The sequence below is a fragment of the Panthera pardus genome, unplaced genomic scaffold (assembly GCF_024362965.1).
Source record: "Panthera pardus isolate Hobbes unplaced genomic scaffold, ASM2436296v1 HiC_scaffold_17, whole genome shotgun sequence".
NCBI classification, from domain to species: Eukaryota; Metazoa; Chordata; class Mammalia; order Carnivora; family Felidae; genus Panthera; species Panthera pardus.
The window spans coordinates 16,095,527-16,119,521 of NW_026526732.1; the positions used below are offsets into that span (position 1 = coordinate 16,095,527).

The 23,995-nt window shown below is 45.8% G+C and overlaps 1 protein-coding gene and 1 long non-coding RNA gene across 2 annotated transcripts in view; one reads left to right on the top strand and one right to left on the bottom strand.

The window, feature by feature from the left end:
• Window positions 1-23,995, bottom strand: part of MTHFD1L (methylenetetrahydrofolate dehydrogenase (NADP+ dependent) 1 like) — a 184,451-nt gene that overhangs the window by 41,667 nt on the left and 118,789 nt on the right. Inside the window, 2 exon segments of the mRNA XM_053904385.1 lie at window positions 9,512-9,664; window positions 12,093-12,200. Of these exon segments, the coding sequence (XP_053760360.1) occupies window positions 9,512-9,664; window positions 12,093-12,200 (261 nt within the window).
• Window positions 584-16,396, top strand: LOC109256411 (uncharacterized). Its single transcript, XR_002075639.2, has 2 exons — window positions 584-785; window positions 16,164-16,396. It is a non-coding gene; the product is annotated as an uncharacterized LOC109256411 (long non-coding RNA).

Genomic DNA, 23,995 nt, shown 5'->3' on the forward strand with positions numbered 1-23,995 from the left:
GTGGAGATCTCGTATGCTTTAATATTCAGAATACTAGAACTTTCTTTTGCCATTTCCCACCAGCCGTGCTCAGAGGGCTGATATGGAGAGTAATGAGTCATCTATACAAAACATTGGGAAGAGCGTCTGACCTACGGTTAAAGCCATCATGATGATGGTGAGGAGGAGGAGGACGGAGAGGGGAAGAAGGAGCACCCTCAAGGAGGACCGGATACGTCCACGCAAAATGCGGATAAACTGTTTCCACGCAAACGGCCATACCGCCAAGCAATACCATCTGGAGGGATCCTTGAGCTGCACGTCCGTATGTAAGCACATTAATAAAAATATATTTGGGCTGGTTTATACTACTGCTGGTTAGTAACTGGTTCAAGAAGAGAGGCTAGGGCAGCGATTGGGAAAGGTGGAGTAATGAGCAGATGGGGCTGGTGGGCACTAGAGCCTGGGGTATGAGCTCCTTACAAGACTGCTTCTCCCAACTGGAACTTAAGTCTGGGAGTCTACCGATGGTGAGTTCACATGGGCAGAGCCTTCCTTAAAAATTCCCTTGCTCTCTGTGGCGTTGGCAGGCGACCAACACACTTGGGCAGCTCCGAACGTATGTTCTCTGCTGGACTTCCAGTTGTGGAAAGGTCAAGGGAACTGGAGACATGGTTCTTAGAGGGGGGCCTGGAGGGACAGGAGATATCGGGCAAGGCGACGTGGGAAGAGCACAGACACCCGAAGGAATGAACTGCAATGCATCTCAGCTGGGTGGCACCGAGTGAGAGACAGAGGAACCGGAGGTGAGCAGGTGGCACAGGGGCACCATCTCCCCAGAGCCAGTCGTGGGCGTGGGTCTGGAGGTTTGGAAAGTCGGTTTTCAGAGCAGAAACACAGATGGGTTTGGGAACTGGATGATGGATTTTGAAAGGTGCAAGAAACCATGGTAGGTAACTTACATGGGTCCTACACTCTCTAGAGCTTTCTTGGGGTTGGAATGAGTCTCAAACAGAAGACAGATGTCCGTGATCGCTGCAGCAACTTACGTTTCCAGCCCCAGGTCTCCTCCTTACCAGAACGCAGTGCCTTTATTACGCATACCTAATGCAGGCATACCAGCAAATTCTTATAGGGGGTTGGCAATGAGTCTGTGAATTTTCTTTATGGGTCTTCTAGGGACTTTATAGTTACATTTGTTCCCTGATTAAATTAGATTTGTGATTCTCACTGGTATAAAATGTTTTGAGTTTTCAGTGATATGAAGGAAAGGCTAAAAGATGACCATTCTTTCTTTCAAAAGCGATAAACAGAAAATATTTAATGGAGACACATAATAGGTAAATTATGTTTTTTAACATTTAATCTGATATCCATGGGTGGATAAATTAAGGTCAGGCCTGCAACTTGCCATGACTTCAGATATTATCAATTATATTTTCCTTGAAAACTATAACTATAGGTTTAATTTTTTTTCATGTTTTATCTATTTTTGAGAGAGAGATAGAGCACGAGCAGAGAAGGGGCAGAGAGAGAGGGAGACAGAATCCGAAGCAGGCTCCAGGCTCCGAGCCATCAGCACAGGGCCCGACGCGGGGCTCGAACTCACAAACTGTGGGATCATGACCCGAGCGGAAGTTGGACGCTTAACCGACTGAGCCATCCACGTGCCCCATAACTGTAGGTTTAAAGTGTGCCAAATGTCCGATAAATTTAGCCCTCTTTCCATTTATCCATTCCCTCCACACCCTAACAAATGACTCTGAGGAGCACTGGGCCCTTTAGTTTGGAAAGCTGGAATCTGGTTTGTATGAATTTAATTTCCCATGCAGAGATGGCTGAGCTGCTTCTGATTATAAGCCTCTTACTAAACACTGTGATAGTCAAGTATAACAAATGCAACAAAGAGGCACAGTAAAGAAAAGCTCCATGAGGACCAGATGATTGTACGGGTGTCTTTCGGAAGTTCTGAACTGGGGTGGGCCTCGACCGTCAGTTTCTGCCCTGAATCCAAACTAAAAACAGGGAGAAAGCAAGCAGGCTGGAGACGGAAGTGGAGGAGGAAGGGGCCAGTCTTTCACCAGTCCCTAGAGAAAACACAAGATAAATATGCCGACTGTGGGGCTGGACACTAAGTGCTACAAACACCTCTTCTAGGTTTGTACAAAGTAAGAAAGAACCAACATGTGGGGATTAATAACAGGTTAAAAATTTAACTCGATGACAGAGATCTCTGATACCGTTATCCCTTGGCTTATTATCCAGCCAAAGCTGATTGCAGTTAAAGTGATTTTATATTTATGCTAAAAATAAATTAGCGTCACACTAGGGGAGAAAAGACCCTCTAAGCAAATGGACGAGACCTAGATAACCTCATGCGCTAGAGAAGCAAACGTCATTTTCATGAGTCACAAAGCTTGTCAATGTGATAAACGGTTTCTGGAAATCGAGAACGCTGCCGGCCACCTTCCTTTCCCCTAAAACATGTCACCCTGGAAGACAAGGACAACAGACACATGTTTGGCTGGCCTTTGGACCCTGGGGAGGAAGGTGTGGTCACAAAGCAACCAGCCAGCCCGCGGGGATGCTGCAGGGACGTCACTGTAAGAGGAAGCCAGTGGCTGCCTGTGCTGGAGGAAGGCATGTTCGGGAGAAGGCAGGAAATTCTGATGTAGAGATAAGGCAGGGTAGTGAGAAGGGGACCCGCGCTGGGTGGGGAGAGGAAACGAATCAGATCCCCAGGGAAGGAGAGAAAGGGCATGGCACAAAGAGAAGGAGGCCAGATGGGGAGGGAGACCCGTGAGCAGGGCAGGAGTCTGGTTTATTTCAGGTGTTGGGGTAACCAGGGCTGAGGAGGAGGGGGAGATAGGAAGGCTGTGTGCTGAGACTTAAAAGAAATAAGCTTGGAATTCTTTGTTTATTTGTGGGGGCTAGGGTAGGAGGGTGGAAAAGCAGAGAGGGAGGGGAGGGAGTGAAACGAGGGGGTGATTTTGTAGCTTCTGAGGGTCCGAGCGATGCGCTGGGGCTGAGGGATGCGTGATGTCACGCGACAGTGAGCCCCTTACTACATGACTGCTTATCCACTGCATTTAAAGTGCAGCCTGGGGAGTGAATGTTTAATTTTTTCACCATGTAACTGGCCGTAAATCTCTGGAAAATGTGAGGAGCGATGCATTTGATTTGAACCTACAAAGGCTGAATTAATTCACCTTCATGCTTAACCGAGTGAAGCCAGTTTATAACCATGCATCCCTAAGTGGGGCCGGCGCACAGAGGGGAGAACGTATCCCCACCGCGCTTGAGAATAACTTCATCGCTGACCTGAATCGGATCCAGTGGAAACTAAACATTCAGTACATACTTTTACAGTAGAGGGAGTAGAACGGAAAACAAAGTGAGCTTAGCCGAAACGTGAGAAAGAACAAAACGGGGCCGAGGCTCAGCTGGGTGGGGCCACGGTCTACTTTCCCACCCCCTGCACCCCCCAGGCCAGTAAGTCTCCACCCAGCATGAGTTGTGGATGACATCACTCACTTCCCAAATACACGGCGGCGGTTTCCTGCTCTCCACAGCCCAGCCAAGCGATGTGGTCAGCGGCGCACCTGGGCACAGATGTGGCCGGGTCGGGTCAGGTCAGAGTGGAAATGAAGGCCACACCAAGTGCACGATCATGTGCTCGCTCGGTAAACTGCGTGCTTTAGCGCTGATCTTTTGGTCCCTCTTTCTTGGACAGACTTGCACACTGCGATGGGTCCGGGCCAGGCCAGTCGCGGCAGGAGCAAAAAACGCACGAACACGTAGGCAGTGCCCGTGATCAATACTCTGCTCTGGAAAGAGCCCAGGGACCAAAGCGAAGGGAGGAGGAAGGGACAGGGGAGCTTTGACTTGCTGCCTTTCCTAGTCCCCCCCATCTCATCAGTTTGTGGGGTGAAAGCACTTAGCTTTTTTTCTGTTCAGTTCCAAGTATCCACTCTGCCTCCCGAAACGCCCTCCCTGGCAGTGACCAGCATATCAACGCCCTATGACGTCTTAATCCCTTCCGCGTGAACCGTGAGTCTGCTTATCTCCAAAATTCTAGCCCCCGTTCTTGCCCCGAAGAGTCATCTTGTCGTAATTTTATGTCCCATGTTGGTCGATAGAGAAGACTTCCCTGTCAGGGGGACCTCAGCACGGGAGGACTTCTACGTTCTTTGGGAGTCTCAGTGCGATATCGAAGGAGAAGAGTGGGACACACCGAACGCTGACATCAAATGGACTTGGGGTGGAATTCACAGAGCCGGACATTTCTCCACGCCAACTGTTTGACAACTCGATCTCGCATTTCCTTAGCAGAATCTGGGGCTGGCCAACGTTACACAGAACCAGACGCACCACACTCAGGAGTGCATTTCTTACGATGACACCCTAGCCCTTCTGTCCCGCCTTCAGGGTCTCACCTTTACAGGTGTTAAAACACTGCAAGGCAGCTGGGATGGGCAGACGACGGGACCCGGCAGGTGCCACCTGCTGCGCACAGAGTACTACTGACTCCCTGGCAACTGAATGGCCCCAGTTAAACATTTTTTCCCAAGGACTTTTAGTTTATCACTTGCCTATTCATTGCATCTTCATGGTATAGAAGGGACACATGCTCAATGCAGATACTGAAATAAGCAGAAAAGTACAGAACAAAAAGCTGCTTCTACTACTGCAGCCCAATGTTAACATTTTGGTGTCTTCCCAGTTTTTTTTCCAAGTGGAGTGTAATTTACTTCCCAGTAATATCATGGCATATACTTTGCTTACGTGCTAATAATTTTATGTCAGGCAATTTATGCCAAATGATTAAAGAGCCCCTGTAAACTGTAGAAACCTAAAGGCAATATCAAAACAATGTGACCAGAAGAGAAAGACCACCTACTGAATTTCTTTTGGCACAAGATTGTTTTGGAGAAATTTAATAAGCTATTAGGTTGATTGAACACGATAAACCGTAAGCTTTGGAAGAATTTCGGAAATATAACGTAACAGGGTAATCCATGGAATCCAGGGTAGGAAAATCTTGAAAACAATTTGCTCTTTTCTTCCCACATCAAGAACCTGTATTTGCTAAACAATGTCTTAGAAGGAGATGCACTAAGTAGTGATAATCTGGTCAGGAATCTTGTACCGTTTGTAGCTTTCAAGAATACGCCTGAAATAACATATAACTATGTCATTAAGGAGAAGCAAGAATATATATGGTGTTTAGTGGGAATGGAGACTGAGATTTTGCGAAGGAAAAAGTAGCTACAGCAAGATGAGAAACACCGAGAGTGCAGGGAAGAGTGGTAGCTGAGCCGAATGTCCCTAAGCTAGTAATCCTTGCCTCGGGTGCTTCTATACAAACAGACGGGGAAGTGAAAGCCACTCACGAAGCGGCTACAGAAGTTACTGATATTTCTAATTATTATTGTATTGTGTCATAACTAAATAGAACATGATGAAATGAAGTAATTAAGTGGGAAAAAAACCCTCTGGCCTATAAGTAAAGACAGGGGGTTAAACAGTCAATATCCACAAAGCTAAATCTGGAGGGGGGAACACTGAATTCCCCAGACATGTCACCACGTGATCGCTCAAGGTCATCAGGGCTGGAGACGTTTATTGTTTGAGGACAGACTTGTCTATACTCACATTCGCCACTTTGGAACCTACTACATAGCTGGGGGCTGTTTCTCCTTTGTCATAAAGCCTACAGCTTCCTGTACTTGGATGATTTCTTTTACCACGGTATAGCAGAAGGCCCATTAGGGAAGGACTTGGTCTTATTCGCCTCCACGTGGTTTTATGAATGAATGAATGAATGAACACTGCAGAAAAACTGAGAAGCTTTCTGATGTCGAGGTCTCAGTTTGGCCTTTCTTTCTGGAGTGGATAGATGGATATGTATTTCAAAAGTACTCAGGGGGCACCTGGGTGGCTCAAGTCGGTTAAGCGTCTCACTTTGGCTCAGGTCACGATCCCATGGTTTGTGAGTTCAAGCCCACACTGGGCTCTGTGCTGACAGCCCGGAGCCTGGAGCCTGCTTCAGATTCTGTATCTCTGTCTCTCTCTGTCCCTCCCCCACTCGTGCTCTGTCCCTCTCTCAAAGATCAACATTGAAAATAATTTAAAAAAAAAAAGAAGAACTCAAATAAGCACATGTTTCGTGATTAAGAGTAAGAGTGACTCAGGATGCTAGGATTTTCCCACCTGCAGGAACCAGCCCCTCTGGTGTCCCCATTCCCTTTCCCTCAGTCATCTCAGCAGGAAATTACTACACTGTGTCTCCCACACGGGTGATGAATGTTCGAAGCATTTCAAAAGACCGTAGCAGGGCCCAGAATGGGGTCAAGTAAAAGTAAATACCAGCCCTTATTAGGCGATCCTGGCCTCCAACGGTGCACTTGCCCTGATACACGCGCAACTTCCCGCTGTCATAGAAAGCGGACGCTAAGGCCACCAACTACACGTGACCGTTTCCTGACCTCCAGGAACTTCTTTAGTCAGGCACTGCTTCCTTCCTGCGTCCTCACACTTGACTGTTTCACTGACGGCTCCTGGCCTGGCCCTGCGGTTGGGGGCACCACAGGGCAGCCCGGGGCTCTCTCCAGGACACTGCGGGCCTGCGGCCGCCCCCCAAACGCCATTCCTCACATTCATTTTCCTACTAGTCATTCGTCAGTGTTCCCGCATGAGTGGCGGCTCCAGAACTCTGATTTCCCAGAACTGCTCTCAACATGTGGGTCTGGTGGTATTAGCTGGGATGGGAGAAGATCCACAGCGTCTATTTGTTTAGTGTCCACAAGATTTTAAATTATGACTTCTGATGACTGTTAAATGCTCAGACCTATTAAGGTTATTAACTAATTTAAAAAAAATGTTTTTTAATGTTTATTTATTTTTGACAGAGAGAGACAGAGCGGGAGTAGGAGAGGGACAGAGAGTCAGGGAGATACAGAATCTGAAACAGGCTCCAGGCTCTGAGCTGTCAGCCCAAAGCCCTACGCGGGGCTCGAACTCGGGAACAGTGAGATCATGACCTGAGCTGAAGTCGGACGCTCTTAACCGACTGAGCCACCCAGGTGCCCTTGATTGATTCCTAATTTTTATACCAAACCATTTTCTTTGTCATTCACTTCTGTCTATTCCTACCAGCTGTAAGCTGTCTGAAATGGAAAGCTGCTTTGTTTTGGGATTCCCGGAGCACTGAGCACCATGCCTTCTGTATACTGGTTGAATGAATGAATGAGTGAATGAATGAATGAATTTGCTGGGCCAGTTACTGCGGGGTTTTGAATCTGTACAGGGCCAGACAGGGCCGATTCTGAGGGAGGTTGGCTTTCTCCTCGGTGAGGCCCATGGGCACACCCCTCCTCTCTCCGGGCTGTGCTCTTGTTCCTGAGCAAAGGCCTTCACTGACCCAAGCTCAGCAGACTTTGAGCACTTGAGGAGCTGCTGTAACGAGGCCACTCTAAGGGGCATAAAGCAAACTCTTCTCACTCTCCATTTTTGTTCCTTACGTACATCTCCATTGAGGCATAAGTAAGTTATACTCGATAAAATTCATCCTTTTCAGGTGGTACAGGTCTATGAGTTCTGACAAACCAATATAGTCATGGAACCGCCACCACAATTAAAGTAGTCAAAATATAGAGTATTTCCATCGCCCCGGAAGGCTCCCCTGTTGTAGTCACTCCCCTTCTCCGCCCCACCTCCCCTCGGGAGATGTCATCCAGTAGCCATAGGATGTGAACCCTTCTCCCTACACCAATGCCATTGCTACCCCTCCCCCAGCCCGCCACCGCCCTGACTTCTAGGGACTCCCTGGTCTCCCCCCAGACTCCTGGGGTGGCCCTGTAAATGTGGACGTTTAGAAAAAATTTTTATGTTTATTTATTTATTCTTGAGGGAGAGAGGAGCAGACAGAGGGGGAGAGAGAGAATCCCACGCGGGGCTCCATCCCGCGACCGCGAGATCACGACCTCAACCGGGATCAAGAGTCAGATCCTCAACCGACTGAGCCACCCAGGTGTCCCTAAACGTGCTTGGAGTGTCGTCCTTCACCCTCTTCTCAGGTCTCTCGTGCTTATCCGTGCTTCTCCCCTGGTTCAAGCTCTGCCTTCATCTACATTCTGACAACTCTCAAGGCCTTGCTTCCTGCTCCTCTGAGTGTTATGTCTGCATTTCTAACAGATCCACAGGCCACTTTACGTGTCCCGTTAACGCCCGCGCTTCTCCACATCTACGCCACACTCATCTAGGCCCGGCCAATCTGCCTTCCCCGTGTGCCTTCTGTGACCACGGCACCGCCATCCACAGTCAGGCGGCAAGGGCCCCTCCCCCGGCCCCACAGGTAGGTGGCCGCCCTTCAAATCCGTCTTGCATTCTCCTCTTCTCTCCGTCTTAGTTTGAACGACTGCAGTGCCATTTACCTCTGGCTCTCAGCCCTCTAACCATGCTCCTTCTGCTGCCGGGGCTATTTTTCTAAAATAAAAATCAGATCACATTTTTCCTCTTATAAAAGGAAAACGAACAAACAAACTCAGAAACCGCCCTGTAGTGACTCCCCAGGGCGCCGAGGAGAAAAGCCCAAGTTCCCACCGACGACAGTCGAGCTCCGTAACAGCTTGGCCCGGTCTTGCTCTCCCTGAGCCATTTCTCAGACTCCCCGGCCCGTCCAACCCCAGCCACGCTGGACCACGCTGGGTCTGTCATGTATTTTTGTGCCCGTGAGTTGAAATTCACTGTTTCCCCAGTTCAGAGCTCTTACGAAGTATTCTCGACTCTCTTCTTCCACATACCGTGTTCCCTCATCCACCTCGGGCCAAAGCGGCTGTCGCCGCCCCCGTGCTGAGGGCACTCAGCATGCCAACACCACCCTTTCTAGATGCCTCTGTGCTATGCAAACCTGTGCTCCTCAGAGTATCTCCATGCCTCACAAGCAATGAGAATGCAAGAAATGCTTATTGAAAACATTTTGCCCAATATTAGATGAAACATGTGAATGTCAAGGGAAAAATTCTGCACTTTTTAATCTACTTTTGGCCCGTTCATTGCTTGTTTACATAATAACAACAGAGCCATGTGTTGGATTGAAACACTGGATTTTTGCCAGCTTTTAGAGGTGCTGGGCGGGTCCTGTCTGGCAGGAGCAGTCTCCTCCATTATCTGACTAGAATCAAATCTTATCATTTGAGTACGATAATGTGAAAAAGGTCCGGAGGCACCGTACTAAGCCATTCCACCATTTAAATATCAGACAATTCCACCAAATTGTTCGCTTCCATGTTCTATGAGGGGAATCCGTTTTATGACTCAAGGGATCCTGAACACACGATTTAAAAAACACAAGAAAGAAAAACCCAAACCACGACGGAGGAGGTGTTTTATATGGTGGAAGAGAATGTCTAGAAAAACAGCAAACACTATTAATTCCCAGCAGCCGATTTGCAAAGCGTTGGCAGAACAGAAGGATTTAAGGCATCAGGACAACACAGCCTGGGGAAGGTTTCCGGAGAATGTTACTCACCGTTCCGACCAGAGGGTAGATGAACCCAGCGCCTATGCTGGCCCGGACGTCACTAATGGGCAAAATGAAATCTCTGGGTACGCCTTTCTTGTCAGGTTGGTGAGACAGAGAAAGGTGAGTCTTTGCCATGCAGATGGGCAGATTTCCAAACCCCTGGAAGAAAGGAAAGGAAAGGTGTTCATTGAGCACAGATGTCAGTTTCTTGTATGTGTCCGACTTGCACTCCACACAATCCCCGAGGCTCAGGTCCAGGCACACGGCAGGTGCTGGTCACTACTCGTTCACTGGGCAAGAAGATGGGAAGAAAATTCATTTCCACGTGATCATCGCGTGGCTGAAAGTACCTGCTGTTTATTTCGGAGAACTCTCCGTAAGGAAGGCAGCATTATGTGTGTGTTTGGGGGAAAGTCTGGCTATTTTCAGGCAAAGGAGAAGCAAAGGCCCTGTCAGAAACTATTTCCAAGGATATTAATATCCGGGACTCAGAAAGGTAAAAATGGAGAAAGGCTCCGTAATGAGGCTTTCAGTCGTGTTCACTCATTCTTGGAGGTTGTCGGGAAGCAAAGGGTCCCTTTGTGTTGGTTTATGAATCATGGTTATTTGATCTGCGATCACATTATATGAACTAAGATGAGGTCACTATTTAAGACTCTTATTTTTGAGGACCAAAGGCGACGCCTGACCCAGAGTTCCAAAGGTGAAAGGGCAGGAAGTCACATGTGGGGTCTCACAAAAAGGACAGTGTCCTTGCAGCCTGGTTCTGATTAAAGGGTACATAGTGTCTCTTCAGAGACTTTGCTAATTGATGGCCACCACATACTGGACACATAACTTTTAAGGATATTTCTTCAGTCAGTTGGTACGGATAAAACGAATATAGTCTTCAGAGGTAACACATGCAGAATTTCTTATGATTCAACTTAAAACTATTTGGAAGATTTTTCAATATTTTCAATTGGAGGGTGGGGCTGGTCTGTTTTCAAATGCTAGAATAGTCTCATACACTGATCAGAAATCTGCTGGGGGACAATCACAATTGCTCTATAGAAATGGGGGCCAGAATTTTGGGTTTCAGAGATCATTCAACGAATGAAATAATTTGAACTGAGGTAGGCTTGCCCGTGTAGTATTTTGCCACTCCAGATATTTAAAAAAACAAAAAACCAACAGGGTATAAACTAGTAGCATATGACTTCATATAAACAAGAAGTTTTAATGCCGAAAACAAACACTAGAATACATAATGATCCTTAAACATTATTTTAAACTCACGTAAAAAAAAAAAAAAGATGAATGACAATGACCTTACTTTACTCATTTCATTGCACACGAGTGAAATTTCACTGCAGAACAATGCCAGTATGTACAGCAATTTGTGGGAACCATTTATTTATTTATTTTTTTTAACGCTTATTTATTTTTGAGACAGAGAGAGACAGAGCATGAACGGGGGAGGGGCAGAGAGAGAGGGAGACACAGAACCGGAAACAGGCTCCAGGCTCCGAGCCATCAGCCCAGAGCCCGACGCGGGGCTCGAACCCACGGACTGCGAGATCGTGACCTGAGCCGAAGTCGGATGCTTAACCGACTGAGCCACCCAGGCACCCCGAACCATTTATTTTTTAAAAGCACAAGCTGAGGGCATACGTGGAAAATTCTAAGAAAACATGAGTTGCTAATTATCTTACCAAACCTGGGAGAGTACTCTGGCCAGCATCGGTAGTTTTTATCAAAAAATCAAAATATGAAAAAAAAAAAAAAAAGTCAAAATATGATTTACAAATAGGATTTAGGGGTCGGGAATTTTAAAAAAGAGATCAATGATACTCATAATGAAGTCATTTCGCCAGCCAGCTCTGGAAGTGCTTTGACTTCTATCACATCACAGCAAAGTGGAGGGAGCATTCGAGGCATACGGTCGTTTTGGTCGAGGTGGCTGACCGTGCCACAGCAGAGTCCATGAATGATGGTCATCGTAGGACTGGGCTCAGGCTGCTGACTCCCAGCCACCTTCACAGACGTTTGCTGACTTGCCTTTGTCACTCTCTAGAAGATGACAGAGCCTTCGACTCTGGTGGGCAATCTCGGCCCCAAGCCAATGAACCACTTGCAGAAAAAATGAACACCAAGAACCCCCATCTTATAAGGTGCACTACATACGCCTTGCCTCACCTGGCACCGTGCTAACATTCGTAAGGGAGTAAGAGCCCTGCAAGGAAGAGGAAGCACCACAAATCATCCAAATCCGACTCCACAGCCGCACATCCAAGTTTCAATGCTCCTGGCTGAGCGGGAGGGATGAACCATCCCGTCACAGACACGACATCACACATACGATGCATATCGGACAATTTGTAACCACAAAAGTCAACGATGTATCCTTCAGAGGATATACACCTTTGCTATAATGTTCTATTTGTAATCAACAAACTACCCAGGGATATCAGTTCAATCTCTGTGGACTAAGTAGATTGGGCTGAGTTCAGCTGGGGAGACAAATAACAGTCTTGAAGTCAAAGTGAGCATTTTACGAGCCACAGGTGGACTTTTTTTTTTCCCCCCTTAAAAGTGTAACTCTTACCTGTTGTGTGTAACGATCTATTTTGGATTGTGCCTCAGGAGACAGTTCGATATCTTTGGCTCCATATACAGCCTGCGCGATGGTTCTTATCTTTTCTACAATTGGAAGCTGGAGAAACACAAAGGACGACAAAATTGTTAACGTTAATCTGGGGAAAGAATTGGGGGAAAGCTCGGGGAGTTTCTGTGCAATTGCTTAAAATTCCCTACCAGATTCCCTCCTCAGCACCCGTGGCATTTGAAACAAACACTCTTTTCTCCTTCTATCACCCTTAAAGTATGAAGAAGTATCAAGAAGCTTTAGAGGTTCAGCCAACTCAAAGGCTGCTTATCTAATCATTTTTACCCACTGCATTGTTTTAAAAGATGTACTTCATACTACGGTTTTAATGGTCTTATGTGTCAGAACAGGAGTCTCCTAACTAAATACACAAGGCTGGTACTCAAGTGCATCTCGGCTCGGGGTTATGTAACAGAGAACACAGCAATACTAGAAAACGAGTACTTTTTTTGTGAGTAGGAGTGGGCTGATATTTTGATATAAATGTCGATGTGCTGACTTTATTGGGAAATCGGGGTTGAATCTAGTGTCACTTCAGCGAATTATGAGAAATCATGGAGACTGGGAAAGAATCCAAGAAGGCTGGATACAGGCACGGAAGTGTGTGTGGTGGAGAAGAACAATCCTCCATAATGCTGGAGGGGAAACGTGGATGCAGACTGCTGGCAAAATCCTGAATGTGATCTTCAGAAAGAACCGTGGTTCACCGGAAAGGAGTATGTCGCAGATAAAGTGATTCTTACTTAAGCAAATCGTTTGACAAAGTCATTCATAATTTTACTGTGGGTGGAAGGTACAGAGGCACAATGCAGTTAGTGGATTTACCGTTTGGTGCACAGCTGCTGGACCGAGTGCCCATTGGTGGAATGAATGTCACCAAGGGGCAGAAGTACGTCTGTACATTCGTACGAATTACTACTGATCCACACAGGAAGGAGAGTTATCCCATAGGAGAAAATGAAAGCTGGGTCTACCCCCCACCCCCATCTGACAGAACCCCAAACTGCTTTTGAATGTGTTTTTCATTACTAGAGTTTTTATTACTGTAGACTGGTTCTGTAGCCTGGAACTTAAATATTGGACGTTGCAACAAATAATAAATGAAGGTGTGAGTCATTATAACGTTTCCCTGAAGGACGTAAAAGATGGTTTGAGTCAATGGAGAGAAGTACTCTGTTCACAGACGAGAATACTGTACAGATGTCAGTTCTCTCAAACTTCACCTATTAGTTCAGTGCAATTCCAATAAAAATCCCAAGAGCGCTTTGGGATGCTTGGCCAACCAATTCTCAAATTCCTAAGAGTAATGGCACAGATAGGTAAGATAACTTCAAAGGTAAGTAAAACCATAAGAACAAAGATAGGGACTTGCCTTTCCAGATCAATCAGACTACAAAACTATGGTAATGAATTCCATATGGTATTGGCATAAGACTACATGAATCAATCAATGGAAGATAAGAAAGAACCCAGAAGGATACCGCAGCAGGTGTGGGACCGTATATAGTAGAAATGACACAAAACAGAGAAAGGGCTGACCATTCAACTGACGTTCAGCTAGAGAGAAATAAAATTAGATTCCTACCTCGCAAGGGGCACTTACATAAATCCAATATAGAACAAAGGCATAACTTTTAAAATTAAAACTCTAAATATTGGAAGAAAACATTGGGAGCTCTCTTTATGATCTTGAGGTAGGGAAGGATTTCTTAAATATGGTAAGAACAGAATATGCCTTAAAAGAAATGATTTATAGATCTGACATCAAAATTAAAAACTTCTTGTGTACAAAAAGACATTATAAGTAAGGATAAAGGATAAGGAACAGTCTGGGAGAAGACAGATATAAGCAAATATTTAGCAGTCAAAAGATTAGTTACTGGAATGAATTAAAAAAACCTCCCACAAGTCAAGAAAAAGACAAATAATTAATACTGGGCCAAAGGAGTGACTAATAGCCATATAAAGAATGGCCACTCTCATTAGTAATCAAGGAAACAAACGAAAAGGATAAAAACCTAACTCACACTCATTAGCTTGGCAAGAATGAAAAGTATGAGAATATCAAGTATAGGTGAGGATGTGGGGGGAATGATCCTTCTAAGTACCCCTGCCTTGGTTGAGATGCTAATGGTCTAGCCCATTGTGAAGCTTCCTAATTGGTCTCTTCACTTCCAACATGCCCTCTACTCTACCATGGTCTAAAAGGTCCTTTTGAAAAGGTACCCAACTACGACAAACCCAAAAGTCTTCCGCTATTCACGGCCTACTGAAGAAAAAATCTGGTTGTGATATTTAAATACCTGCACAATATGTGCTCTGAAGCATAAGGTTAAGCCCCCATATCTTAAAATTTCCCCATGTCTTCTTGCTTCTGGGCCCTGCACATAAAGCTTCTTCGTCTGTAATCCCGCAAGATCAATCTCCGAGCTCTCTAAGGTCTCTCTCAAAGGCCAGCTTCTCTACAAAGCTTTTACTGATCCTTCTGAAGCACAGGGAGGCATTCTTTTCTCTTCTGTTCAGATGGCCCTGTAATGCGCTTACACGGATGCTTTACAGGACTGGGGCTTCACCCGGGAATGGCAGTAAGGCGGCTGCCGGCAGGGCTCAGGCTATTTCTGGGTACACTGATGGACGTCAAATGGTAATGGTCCTAGGATCAAACTGGGACCCTGAAGTCTACCACATGGCCAGGGGCCTGTACTCCAGGGGCTGTCACAGGAGAAATCAGAGAATAATCTGCACCTCCAGAAGGGAGTACTCCAAAAAGAAAGGATCATTATTTTCCAGGAAGGCAGAACGCGCAGCAAAGACAGAAAGGAGAAAGAAGTTAATTCTTAGCCCAATGTTTAAGGAGAAGCTGTAATCCTCGGAACTGCCTCACTCAATGGTGACCTGCCTGCTCCAGGAGAGATCAGTGTAAGCGAGGTATTGTGCCAGGAATGTTGTAGGAAGAATTACAGAGATAACCTACAGGGCAGCTTCTACTGTAAAAGATTCCACATTCCTATTAGGTGAAAAGAAGGAACAGCCTATTGAACTTCTCTGAGGTCAGGGACCACCTCTTGTTCACCTACAGGCGGGGTATTGACACAGCCCCTGGAGTACAGAGTAGGCCCTCAATATATAGTTGAGCAAAGGAACAAATCTTTCTTTTCTTTTTTTAAAACAGTTTTATTTATTATTGAGAGACAGAGCATGAGGCCCTAGGGGTGGGGCAGAGAGAGGGGGGAGACGCAGAATCCGAAGCAGGCTCCAGGCTCTGAGCTGTCAGCACAGAGCCCGCCGCGGGGCTCGAACCCACACACCGCGAGGTCACGACCTGAGCCGAAGTCAGACGCTTAACTGAACTGAGCCACCCAGGTACCCCGGGAACAGATATTTCTGAATCTCCTGTTGACCAAGCAAGGATTCCATGTGGTACAATGACAGTGTCAGATTTTAAGAAAGTGAAGGTGCTGATGTACTGGAGACAATAACGAGAAAGGACTTTTTGCTGAACCTTAGACCTTCCTCATCAGCAGGATATGTGGACGGGCACTGAAGTGCTTGCTTTCGACGCTGCACTTAAGCTAATACGGTCTCCTCTGCTGGTCAATAACTGCTTTGCAAAGAGCAAACCTTTTTAAGAAACAGAAGCTAATCGGATGCTGGAAAATATTTCCAGCATCCACAGAGAGCAAGCAAATGCCCATGCTTTGTCAGGGGAAGTCAGGTCTCAGGATACTGTGCTCCCCAAATAGTATGATAGTGGGTGGTCCTGGGCAACAGGCAGTGTCCCCAGGAGAGCTACAAAATGACAACAAAAAAGGATATTGCCATTTATAACATAATCCAACGACTGCAATGCGCTATTTACTCAACTCTGGGTTACAATATGACTTTTCTGTTACGACAATACTTAAAGAGCTCACTCGTGAAGCAGGTAAGAGTAAAAGGATGATTAGTGAAGGAATTAGCGAGTGGGTATTTAACTAATGTATTATGGTTTTTTTCCCCCTTTATTTTTAGAGACAGAGCAAGAATCTGAAGGAGGCTCCGCGCTCACCACAGACCCGGATGCGACGTGGGGCTTGATCCCACGACCCTGGGATCACGATCTGAACCGAAATCAAGAGTCGGATGCTCCGAGGGGCCCCCGTACTGCATGTTTTTAAACCTGACAGTATTGCATTTCAAGAAATACATGTATTTAATTTTTAATTGTAGTAAAATATACAGTAATAGAAAATTGACCATCTTAACCATTTTGAAGTATATAGTTCCATATGAAGTACCTCCATGCGGTTGTAAAACCAATCTCCAGAACTCTTTTCATTTGGCAAAACAAAAGCCGTGTACCCGTTCAACACTAACTCCCCCTTCTTCCCTCCCCTCGGCTCGTGGCAACTGCTTTTCCTCTACGAATTTGGCTACCCCAGCTACCTCACACAGGTGGAACCAGAGAACATTCGGCCTCTTGCACCTGGGGCATTTCAATTAGCATGACACTCAAGGTTCGTCCATGTCGCAGCATGTGTCTGAATTTCCTTCCCTTTGAAGGCTGTGTTATGTTTCACTGTAAGTGCATTTTTTTTCTTCTCTGGGCACCCACTGATGGACACTCGGCTCTTTCCTACCTTTCCACTGCTGTGAATAATGCTGTGAGGACCGCGCGTGTACAAATACCTCCTTGGAGATTCAGCTTTCAATTCTTCGGGACATTCAGAAATACGCATTTTCGGCTGACGACTAAACCACCCTCCTTTCCAATGCTCATTTGATAGTATTATGAGAATTTCAAGCAGGTGCCAGGCTGACTAGGTAAGCCGTGTAGTTGTTTTTTGTCTAATTCCTGTAGGAAAATTGCAACCGCCCGAACGTGACATGCTGGGAAAGTGTAGGGAAGCAGGCAAGGGCCAGCAGTAGGATTCCAGCTGGGCGCCTTGTCTCCCCTCTTTACCCTCAGATGCCAGACCCCCAGGCTTCCCAACATGCCTTGCCTGCCTCTTGCCCTTCCGCACTTTCGCCGCCCCGGCCCCAGGCTTGCTGTGCCCGGGGAAGATGAGCGTGCTCCCCTGACCGCTCTGACACGTGCAGTGCTGTCCAACGTGAGCCTAAGAGAATGTCACATCCACACCCTGGCGCGTGACCCGCAGCCCCATGCTAAATAAATCAAGCGCGTCAGCTGACCTAGCCACAAATGCCAAGACCAAAATCCTCTCTGGACTGCGACTACAATTTTTCTTTGTCACTCACGTGGACAAGCGAATAAATAAAAAGATTATCTTAGTCAATGTATCTTTTGGGTTTTATATAAAAACGAAAAACTGCCCTGATAAGGTAGTTCCCATCGCATACAACCTATGTTATGTCAGTAGGCAAGGGACATCCTGCTGTTGCTCGGCTCAATTTGGGGGAGAAGTACAACCTTTTAAGAAAAAACAACAAAAAAGAGAGCCAAGCTGTCACGTGATCTTGATCTGAACTTGATATTCACCTACACTGCTTGGTTTTAAACGCGTTTTCAATAGAACAAATAAAATGGTAAATTATGAAAGCTTACGAATTAACCACCCCTGGCTTTCCCTGACTCTGTAAATATTTACTAATTTATCTGTTCACCACATCATTCTCCTCCTATCCCTAATGTCTAGGAGAGTGGCTTGCACGCAGTAGGGATTCCACAAACATCTGCTGAATAAATAAATAGCCACCGAGGGCGAGTACTTTCAAGATGTCACGGTATACAGAGAACTTTGGGGACCTCCTGAATAAAGCGCGTCTGATGGGGTGGGGACAATGACACAACGCACAAATACGACACACTAGTGCCCTGGAGGACAAAATTCTTAATTGTGGTTAATTTAAATTTAAATAGCCACCTGTAATCGGTCACTATGGGCCTGGGCAGCACAGCTCTGGAGAACAACTCTGACCAATTGTTGTATCGTTGTACAGCCTTCCGCCCACAGTAGGTGCACCGTAAAATTAGCTGAGGAACAGCACAAAGGTAAGTTGGAGGATGTGGTGACTTCTTCCTGCGTTATATTCATTTTGTATATATGGTGATCCAGGCTCAAAGAAGCTGAGTTAGTCAAAGTTTAGACAGCACATCTTTTTTTGCTAAGGTCTGGGAAACCTGCTAGAATTATTGTATTATTTATTTATTTATTTATTTATTTTTAAAAAATGTTTATTTATTTTTGAGAGAGAGAGAGAGAAAGAGCAAATGGGGGAGGAGCAGAGAGAGAGAGACAGAGAGAGAGAATCCCAGGCAGGCTCCTTACAGCCAGCACAGAGCCCGACGTGAGGCTTGATCTCACAAACCATGAGATCATGACCTGAGCCCAGATCAAGAGTAGGCAACTTAACCAACTGAGCCACCCAGGCACCCCAAGAATTATTATTTAAGACCTTCTTGGTGGAATAAAACTGATCTACAAATTCCAGAAAAGCAGTTACACAAAGCTTTAAAATATTTTTTCGTGAGGAGGAAATGGCCAACATGGACAAAGTGAAATAAAACAAAACTTAAAACAGAGGTTAAAAAAGAAGCTCCCAATATCAATGAAGTATACAGGTATTATAATACAGGGGCATCTCAATATACCTGGAGGTCAAGTTCTAAAGTCAGCAGCTCTGACAGTCTTAGGAGACCCATGAAAACACTAAGCCAATACTCTACTGTCAATACGATAGAATTTCTTTTTTAACTTTTTAAATGTTTTTATTTATTCTGGAGAGGCAGAGAGAGACAGGACATGAGTCGGGGAGGGGCAGAGAGGGAGGGAGACACAGAATCCAAAGCAGGCTCCAGGCTCCGAGCTGTCAGCACAGAGTCCGATGTGGGGCTCGAACTCATGAACTGTGAGATCCTGACCTGAGCTGAAGTCAGACACTTAACCGACTGAGCTACCCAGGCGCCCCTACCTTTCGAGTACTTCAAATAAAAGTATATGAAACCATCGACGTTAACTTATCCTGGGCACACACAAGGTATAAGGGGTTCATTGCAATATACCTTTAGTGTCTTGGGAGCAGTGCTCTTACTGAGAAAAACAGACACTTGTATCTTTGACACAAAGCTTGTCCCTGGCTGTCAACCAGCACATCTGAGCTCCTAAACGCGTACGTGCTGACTAACGGGAGCCAGCTCACTGAGCAGGTGTCCCTGCTGGCTCGCTGGCCCTGAGCGACAGGTTAACCCAGAAGACTCCAGAGGAATCTCACTGTCCTAAGGCAAACGAGATGTGCGGTGGATATAGCTGGGGTCTGGGGATGGAAAAAAAGCTCATCGCCGAAAGATCTCTATTTGCCTACGTCAAATGATGACAATAAAAAATTCACAGGGGTGAGCTTTTGTACGCTCAAGCAGAACATAAGAGCAACGTCAAGGAAAGGAACATATAGGAAGGGGTGATTTTAATGATCTCCTCCCACCCGCGTGAAGAAGCGCTAACGTGGCCTGAGCACGTGGCTTTGCCTACTAACATGTATTTTTATGCCGTATGTGTTGATCCCCTTTCCACAAACTTGGCTTGTAAACCTCAATGTATTATAAGAGTAATACGAATGGTTGAAGGTGTGGTTTAAGTGCTATTTTCACACTCAAGGAGCCCTCGTTTTTGTGTTTTTTTTCTTTTTTTTACAAGAGTCTCTTTTTCTTGATTGTTCAGCAGCGTTCATAATTTCCCTCATGGAGATCTATCGGATCCTTTGGAAATGTGCTTCCGAAGAAAAAACTCTGGGTGTAAGAGTCTCACTGAAGAGCATAATAAACTGCAGCTGACCCTTGAACAATGGGAGATGTGGGGCACCAACCACCCCCACATAGTCAAAAATCCAAGAATACTTGACTCTACCCCCCAAATGTAACTAACAGCTTACTGTTGACCAGAAGCCTTGCTCATAAGGTAAATAGTTGATTACCACATAGATTGTATGTTGTATGTACTAGTCTTACAATAAAGGAAGCTAGAGAAAAGAATCGGTTATTAAGAAAACCAAAACAAAGAGAAAATACATTTACAGGACGGTAGCGTATTTACTGAAAACAATCCGCGTACGTGGGTCCATGCAGTTCAATCTTGTGTTGGTTCAAAGGTCAACTGTACTTTTACCAAAGGAAACAGAAATCATTTTTTCACAAAAAGTCATCACTAAGACAAGTCTCCAAACTCTCAGATACTGGAGTGACTGAAAGCCTGTGCTGTTTTAAGTGTTTTTTTCCTAAAATGCTGAAGTTGTAGGTTTCTCTTTTATTTATTTAAAAAAGTTTTTTTAAATGTTTATTTTTGAGAAAGAGAGAGAGAGAGCGCACAAATGAGGGATGAGTAGAGAGAGAGAGGGGGAGACAGATCTGAAGCAGGCTCTAGGCTCCGAGCTGTCAGCACAGGGCCCGACACGGGGCTCGACACGGGGCTCGACCCCACGAACCATGAGATCATGACCTGAGCTGAAGTCAGACGCTCAACCGACTGAGCCACACAGGCGTCCTGGTAGGCTTCTTTTTTAAAGTGGTATGTTGTATTTGGTCCCTTTAATGATAAGATCTGTGATAATATTAAAGAATATTCCTTAAGTGCTTGCGTTTTAGGCTCAGAAACGGGTACTGTCCCTACACAATGGTTGCCCGTCACCTACATTACAGTCGGAATGTCCAGGCAGTGGATGAAGAAGTGGCAGAAGGTGGCTGGCTAACAGGGTGGGACGCTGATGGTTCATTTTACAACCCTCAGTCTTTCTTGATGGGCTCGCAATTTTAGATCAAATAACGCATTTCTGGAAACTTCTATCATAGTGACATTCCACTTTTCAGGTTAGAAGAAAGCACTTAAATGAAATTACAGGAATCCTTGCAACATGCACACGAGAAACAGTTATAGACCACTCTTTCTTTCTCATCAGATGCTATTTCTGGCACCAAGGAAACAGAGCTGGGACATGCTTTGCCAGAATCACACAGGACTCAGTCGGATGCGATGAGGAGGCTGGGCGGGTTCTAACAAGAGGCTCTGATCTGACGAGACCTGCCAAAGACAGCTGGGGGAGACGGCCGAGGAGGTGAGCGATATACTGCAGGCCAAGGAACTTGACAGAAAACACAGAAGCCAGCGCTGAAACAGAATCTAAGTTTGACAGAGATTTGAGATGTGCCCGCAGAAGGGTGTGGTTCGGTCAAGGGGAGGCAACGGGGGAATTTGCAGCTGAATGGTGGAAAGGAGGCCGGGGGGAAAAGAGGCTGATGATGTGCTTGGAGAAGTCTGGTTGAAAGACCCAGCTCGGTCATAACAGAAAGCAGAACATGAGAGCATAGGATTTCTGAATGAGATACTGCGCTGCATGGAAAATGTAAGGGGCTGCTTTGTACAGAACACTCCAAACGTTCCATTGCTCAGCAGTGGGGAGAGAGCTGAAAGGGTCGGTGGGAGCAGGAAGGGACCAAGGGCGAGTCTGTAAAAGGGAAGAAGGAGCCAGAGCACGTCACAGGGGGAGACGATGCTACAAGGACAAGGGCAGTAACAACAAACCACATCCCTTCTCCTCGCGGTGTGTGTGTGTATGTGTGTGTGTGTGTGTGTGTGTGTGTGTTTGCAATTGCTATGAAATATAAAAGATACACAGAGATGTGCATAAAGGTAATTTTACGTTTTAAAATTCTATTAATTAATTATAACTACACATAGAATGTGACATGCACTTAAGGCCCCAGAACTGTACATTTAAAAATGGTTAAAAGGGGAAATTTCATACGACGTATATTTTTTTTCTACCAATTTAAAAACTCCTATATACACATGTATGTGTGTTTATACTTATCTTTATGTATTTCAAACTTGAGGCTCACAAACCACCCTAACAACTGACACATGTTCAAATTTGAATCATGAAGGAATAGAAAACGATTCCTCAATAACCAAATTAACCCCGCCCCCACCCCCCCCCCCCCCCACCCCCCAACCCGGCCGCCCCACCTTAAACGGACCAGCAGGAGAGCAAACCCTCCTGGACAAACAGAAAGTGCAGTAGTTCAGAAATCGGGGATGCTGGCTGCCTGGGCCGAGTCTTCCCGGTCTGTTTTGATCTCCCTCCATCCAGCCCCCGCTGCGATCAAGAGACTGGCTTCGCACAAAGCACAGGAAAGACCCTTTAATAAAAACAAACACTATCCTCTCTTGCCGTCAAGGCCGCACCTCGAAATGTTTGCAAGGTCAGAGGAAGGATACGAAGAGGGTTTTCAACCTTAACTCCTGAGTTAACACACAACACTGAGAGTCTGATTTTGTCCTCACAGCCAAGTGGTGAAGTTGGTGTCAATATCAGACGCTATTTTATAGATAAAGAAGCTGAGGCTCGGAGAGAGGAGTTAACTTGCTCAAATTTTATCGACCGTAGGAGGCCCAGGCAAGATTTAAACTCAATTCTGCATGACCCCAAAGCTTTCTCCTTTGGACTATAATGCTTCTCCTTCTGTCAAGCGTCCATCCGTTATGGCACAAGTCCGTCACCTTCTCGGAGCGTCTGCTTCTGCATGTAAAATGCAGAGTTGGGGGACGCCTGGGTGGCTCATTTGGCTAAGCTTCCGACTCTTGGTTTTGGCTCAGGTCATGAATTCATGGTTCATGAGTTCAAGCCCCGCATTGGGCTCTGTGCTGACAGCCCTCTGTCAGCTTGCTGTCCCTCCCCCACTTGCTCTCTTTCTCAAAAACAAAACAACACAAAACAAACAAAAAAAAACCCCAAACATTTTAAAAATGCAGAGTTGGTCCCACACCCCCCCCCCCCCCCCCCGGCACTGGCTGAGATGTACTCGAATGATGTATGGAATAGGGCTCTGATAGCTAACAAAGTGTAAATACAGACTCATTTTTCTTTCTGCTATACTATTTTCCTGTGTGCTTGCAGGTATGGAGATATCGTATCGGTCAACTGTAAAGACAGAACTGTCAAAAGTCATGATACAAGAGGGAAAGTTACAGAAAGAGGACTTCTGGGGGACATAACGTGAACCGTGATTATCCCAAAGGGTTGTGAGATGTGATTACCCCAAGGGGTTTTGAGATGATTCCTACTCCCCACACAAAAGCGATCATGTCCTGTGCTCCTACTCTATGCCAAATGCCTCCGAACGATCTCAGGTGACTTTTTTTTTTTAACGCTAGACTGGGGCGGAGGTAGAGCAGGAAACAAGACGCCATTGACCCCGTGAGGAATGCATTCTTGGTGGACGGCAAAAGGCACACAGAAGCCTGGTTTGCGCTGAGAGGCAAAGGCAGTAGGAGGCTGATTTATCCAAAAGGATTTCATCACTTCTGTTTTCCTGTAGGGCAATCCCACACCTATTAAGCTGCCAAGCACTAATGGGTTAGTCGTTGGGGAGTGGAAAAGAAAGGGAATGAAGAGTTTCAAGAGAACCATTACTTAGTCTGTGTAGGTTCACCAGCACGATATGTGAGAATTGAGGATGAGGTGAGAAAAGTTTGAGCTGCGTTAACGACTGAACCATGGAATTCCAATTTCTAGACAAGACTGTAAATGGTCTTCGATGATCTAGAATCATCTTGCCAGTGAGGGGAACGCAGCTAGCTATTAGGGAGGCAGGAGTGAGCCAGAAGCAGCAATCACTCTTGACGTTATACAGCAATCCGCAGAGATGCTGGCTATCTAATAAATAATTATGCAATCCAAATCTAATTTCTGGGTTCTAAGAAAAGGGAGAAGAGTGTGTTGGCAAAGGAGGCAAGAATCCTATCAAACGCAGGACTTTAGTCCATGTTATTATAAATTTTCCCCCTATTTACAGGGAGGCAGACATTTTAACAGCATTATCTCCCTGAAGAATGGGATTCAGGAAAAAAAAA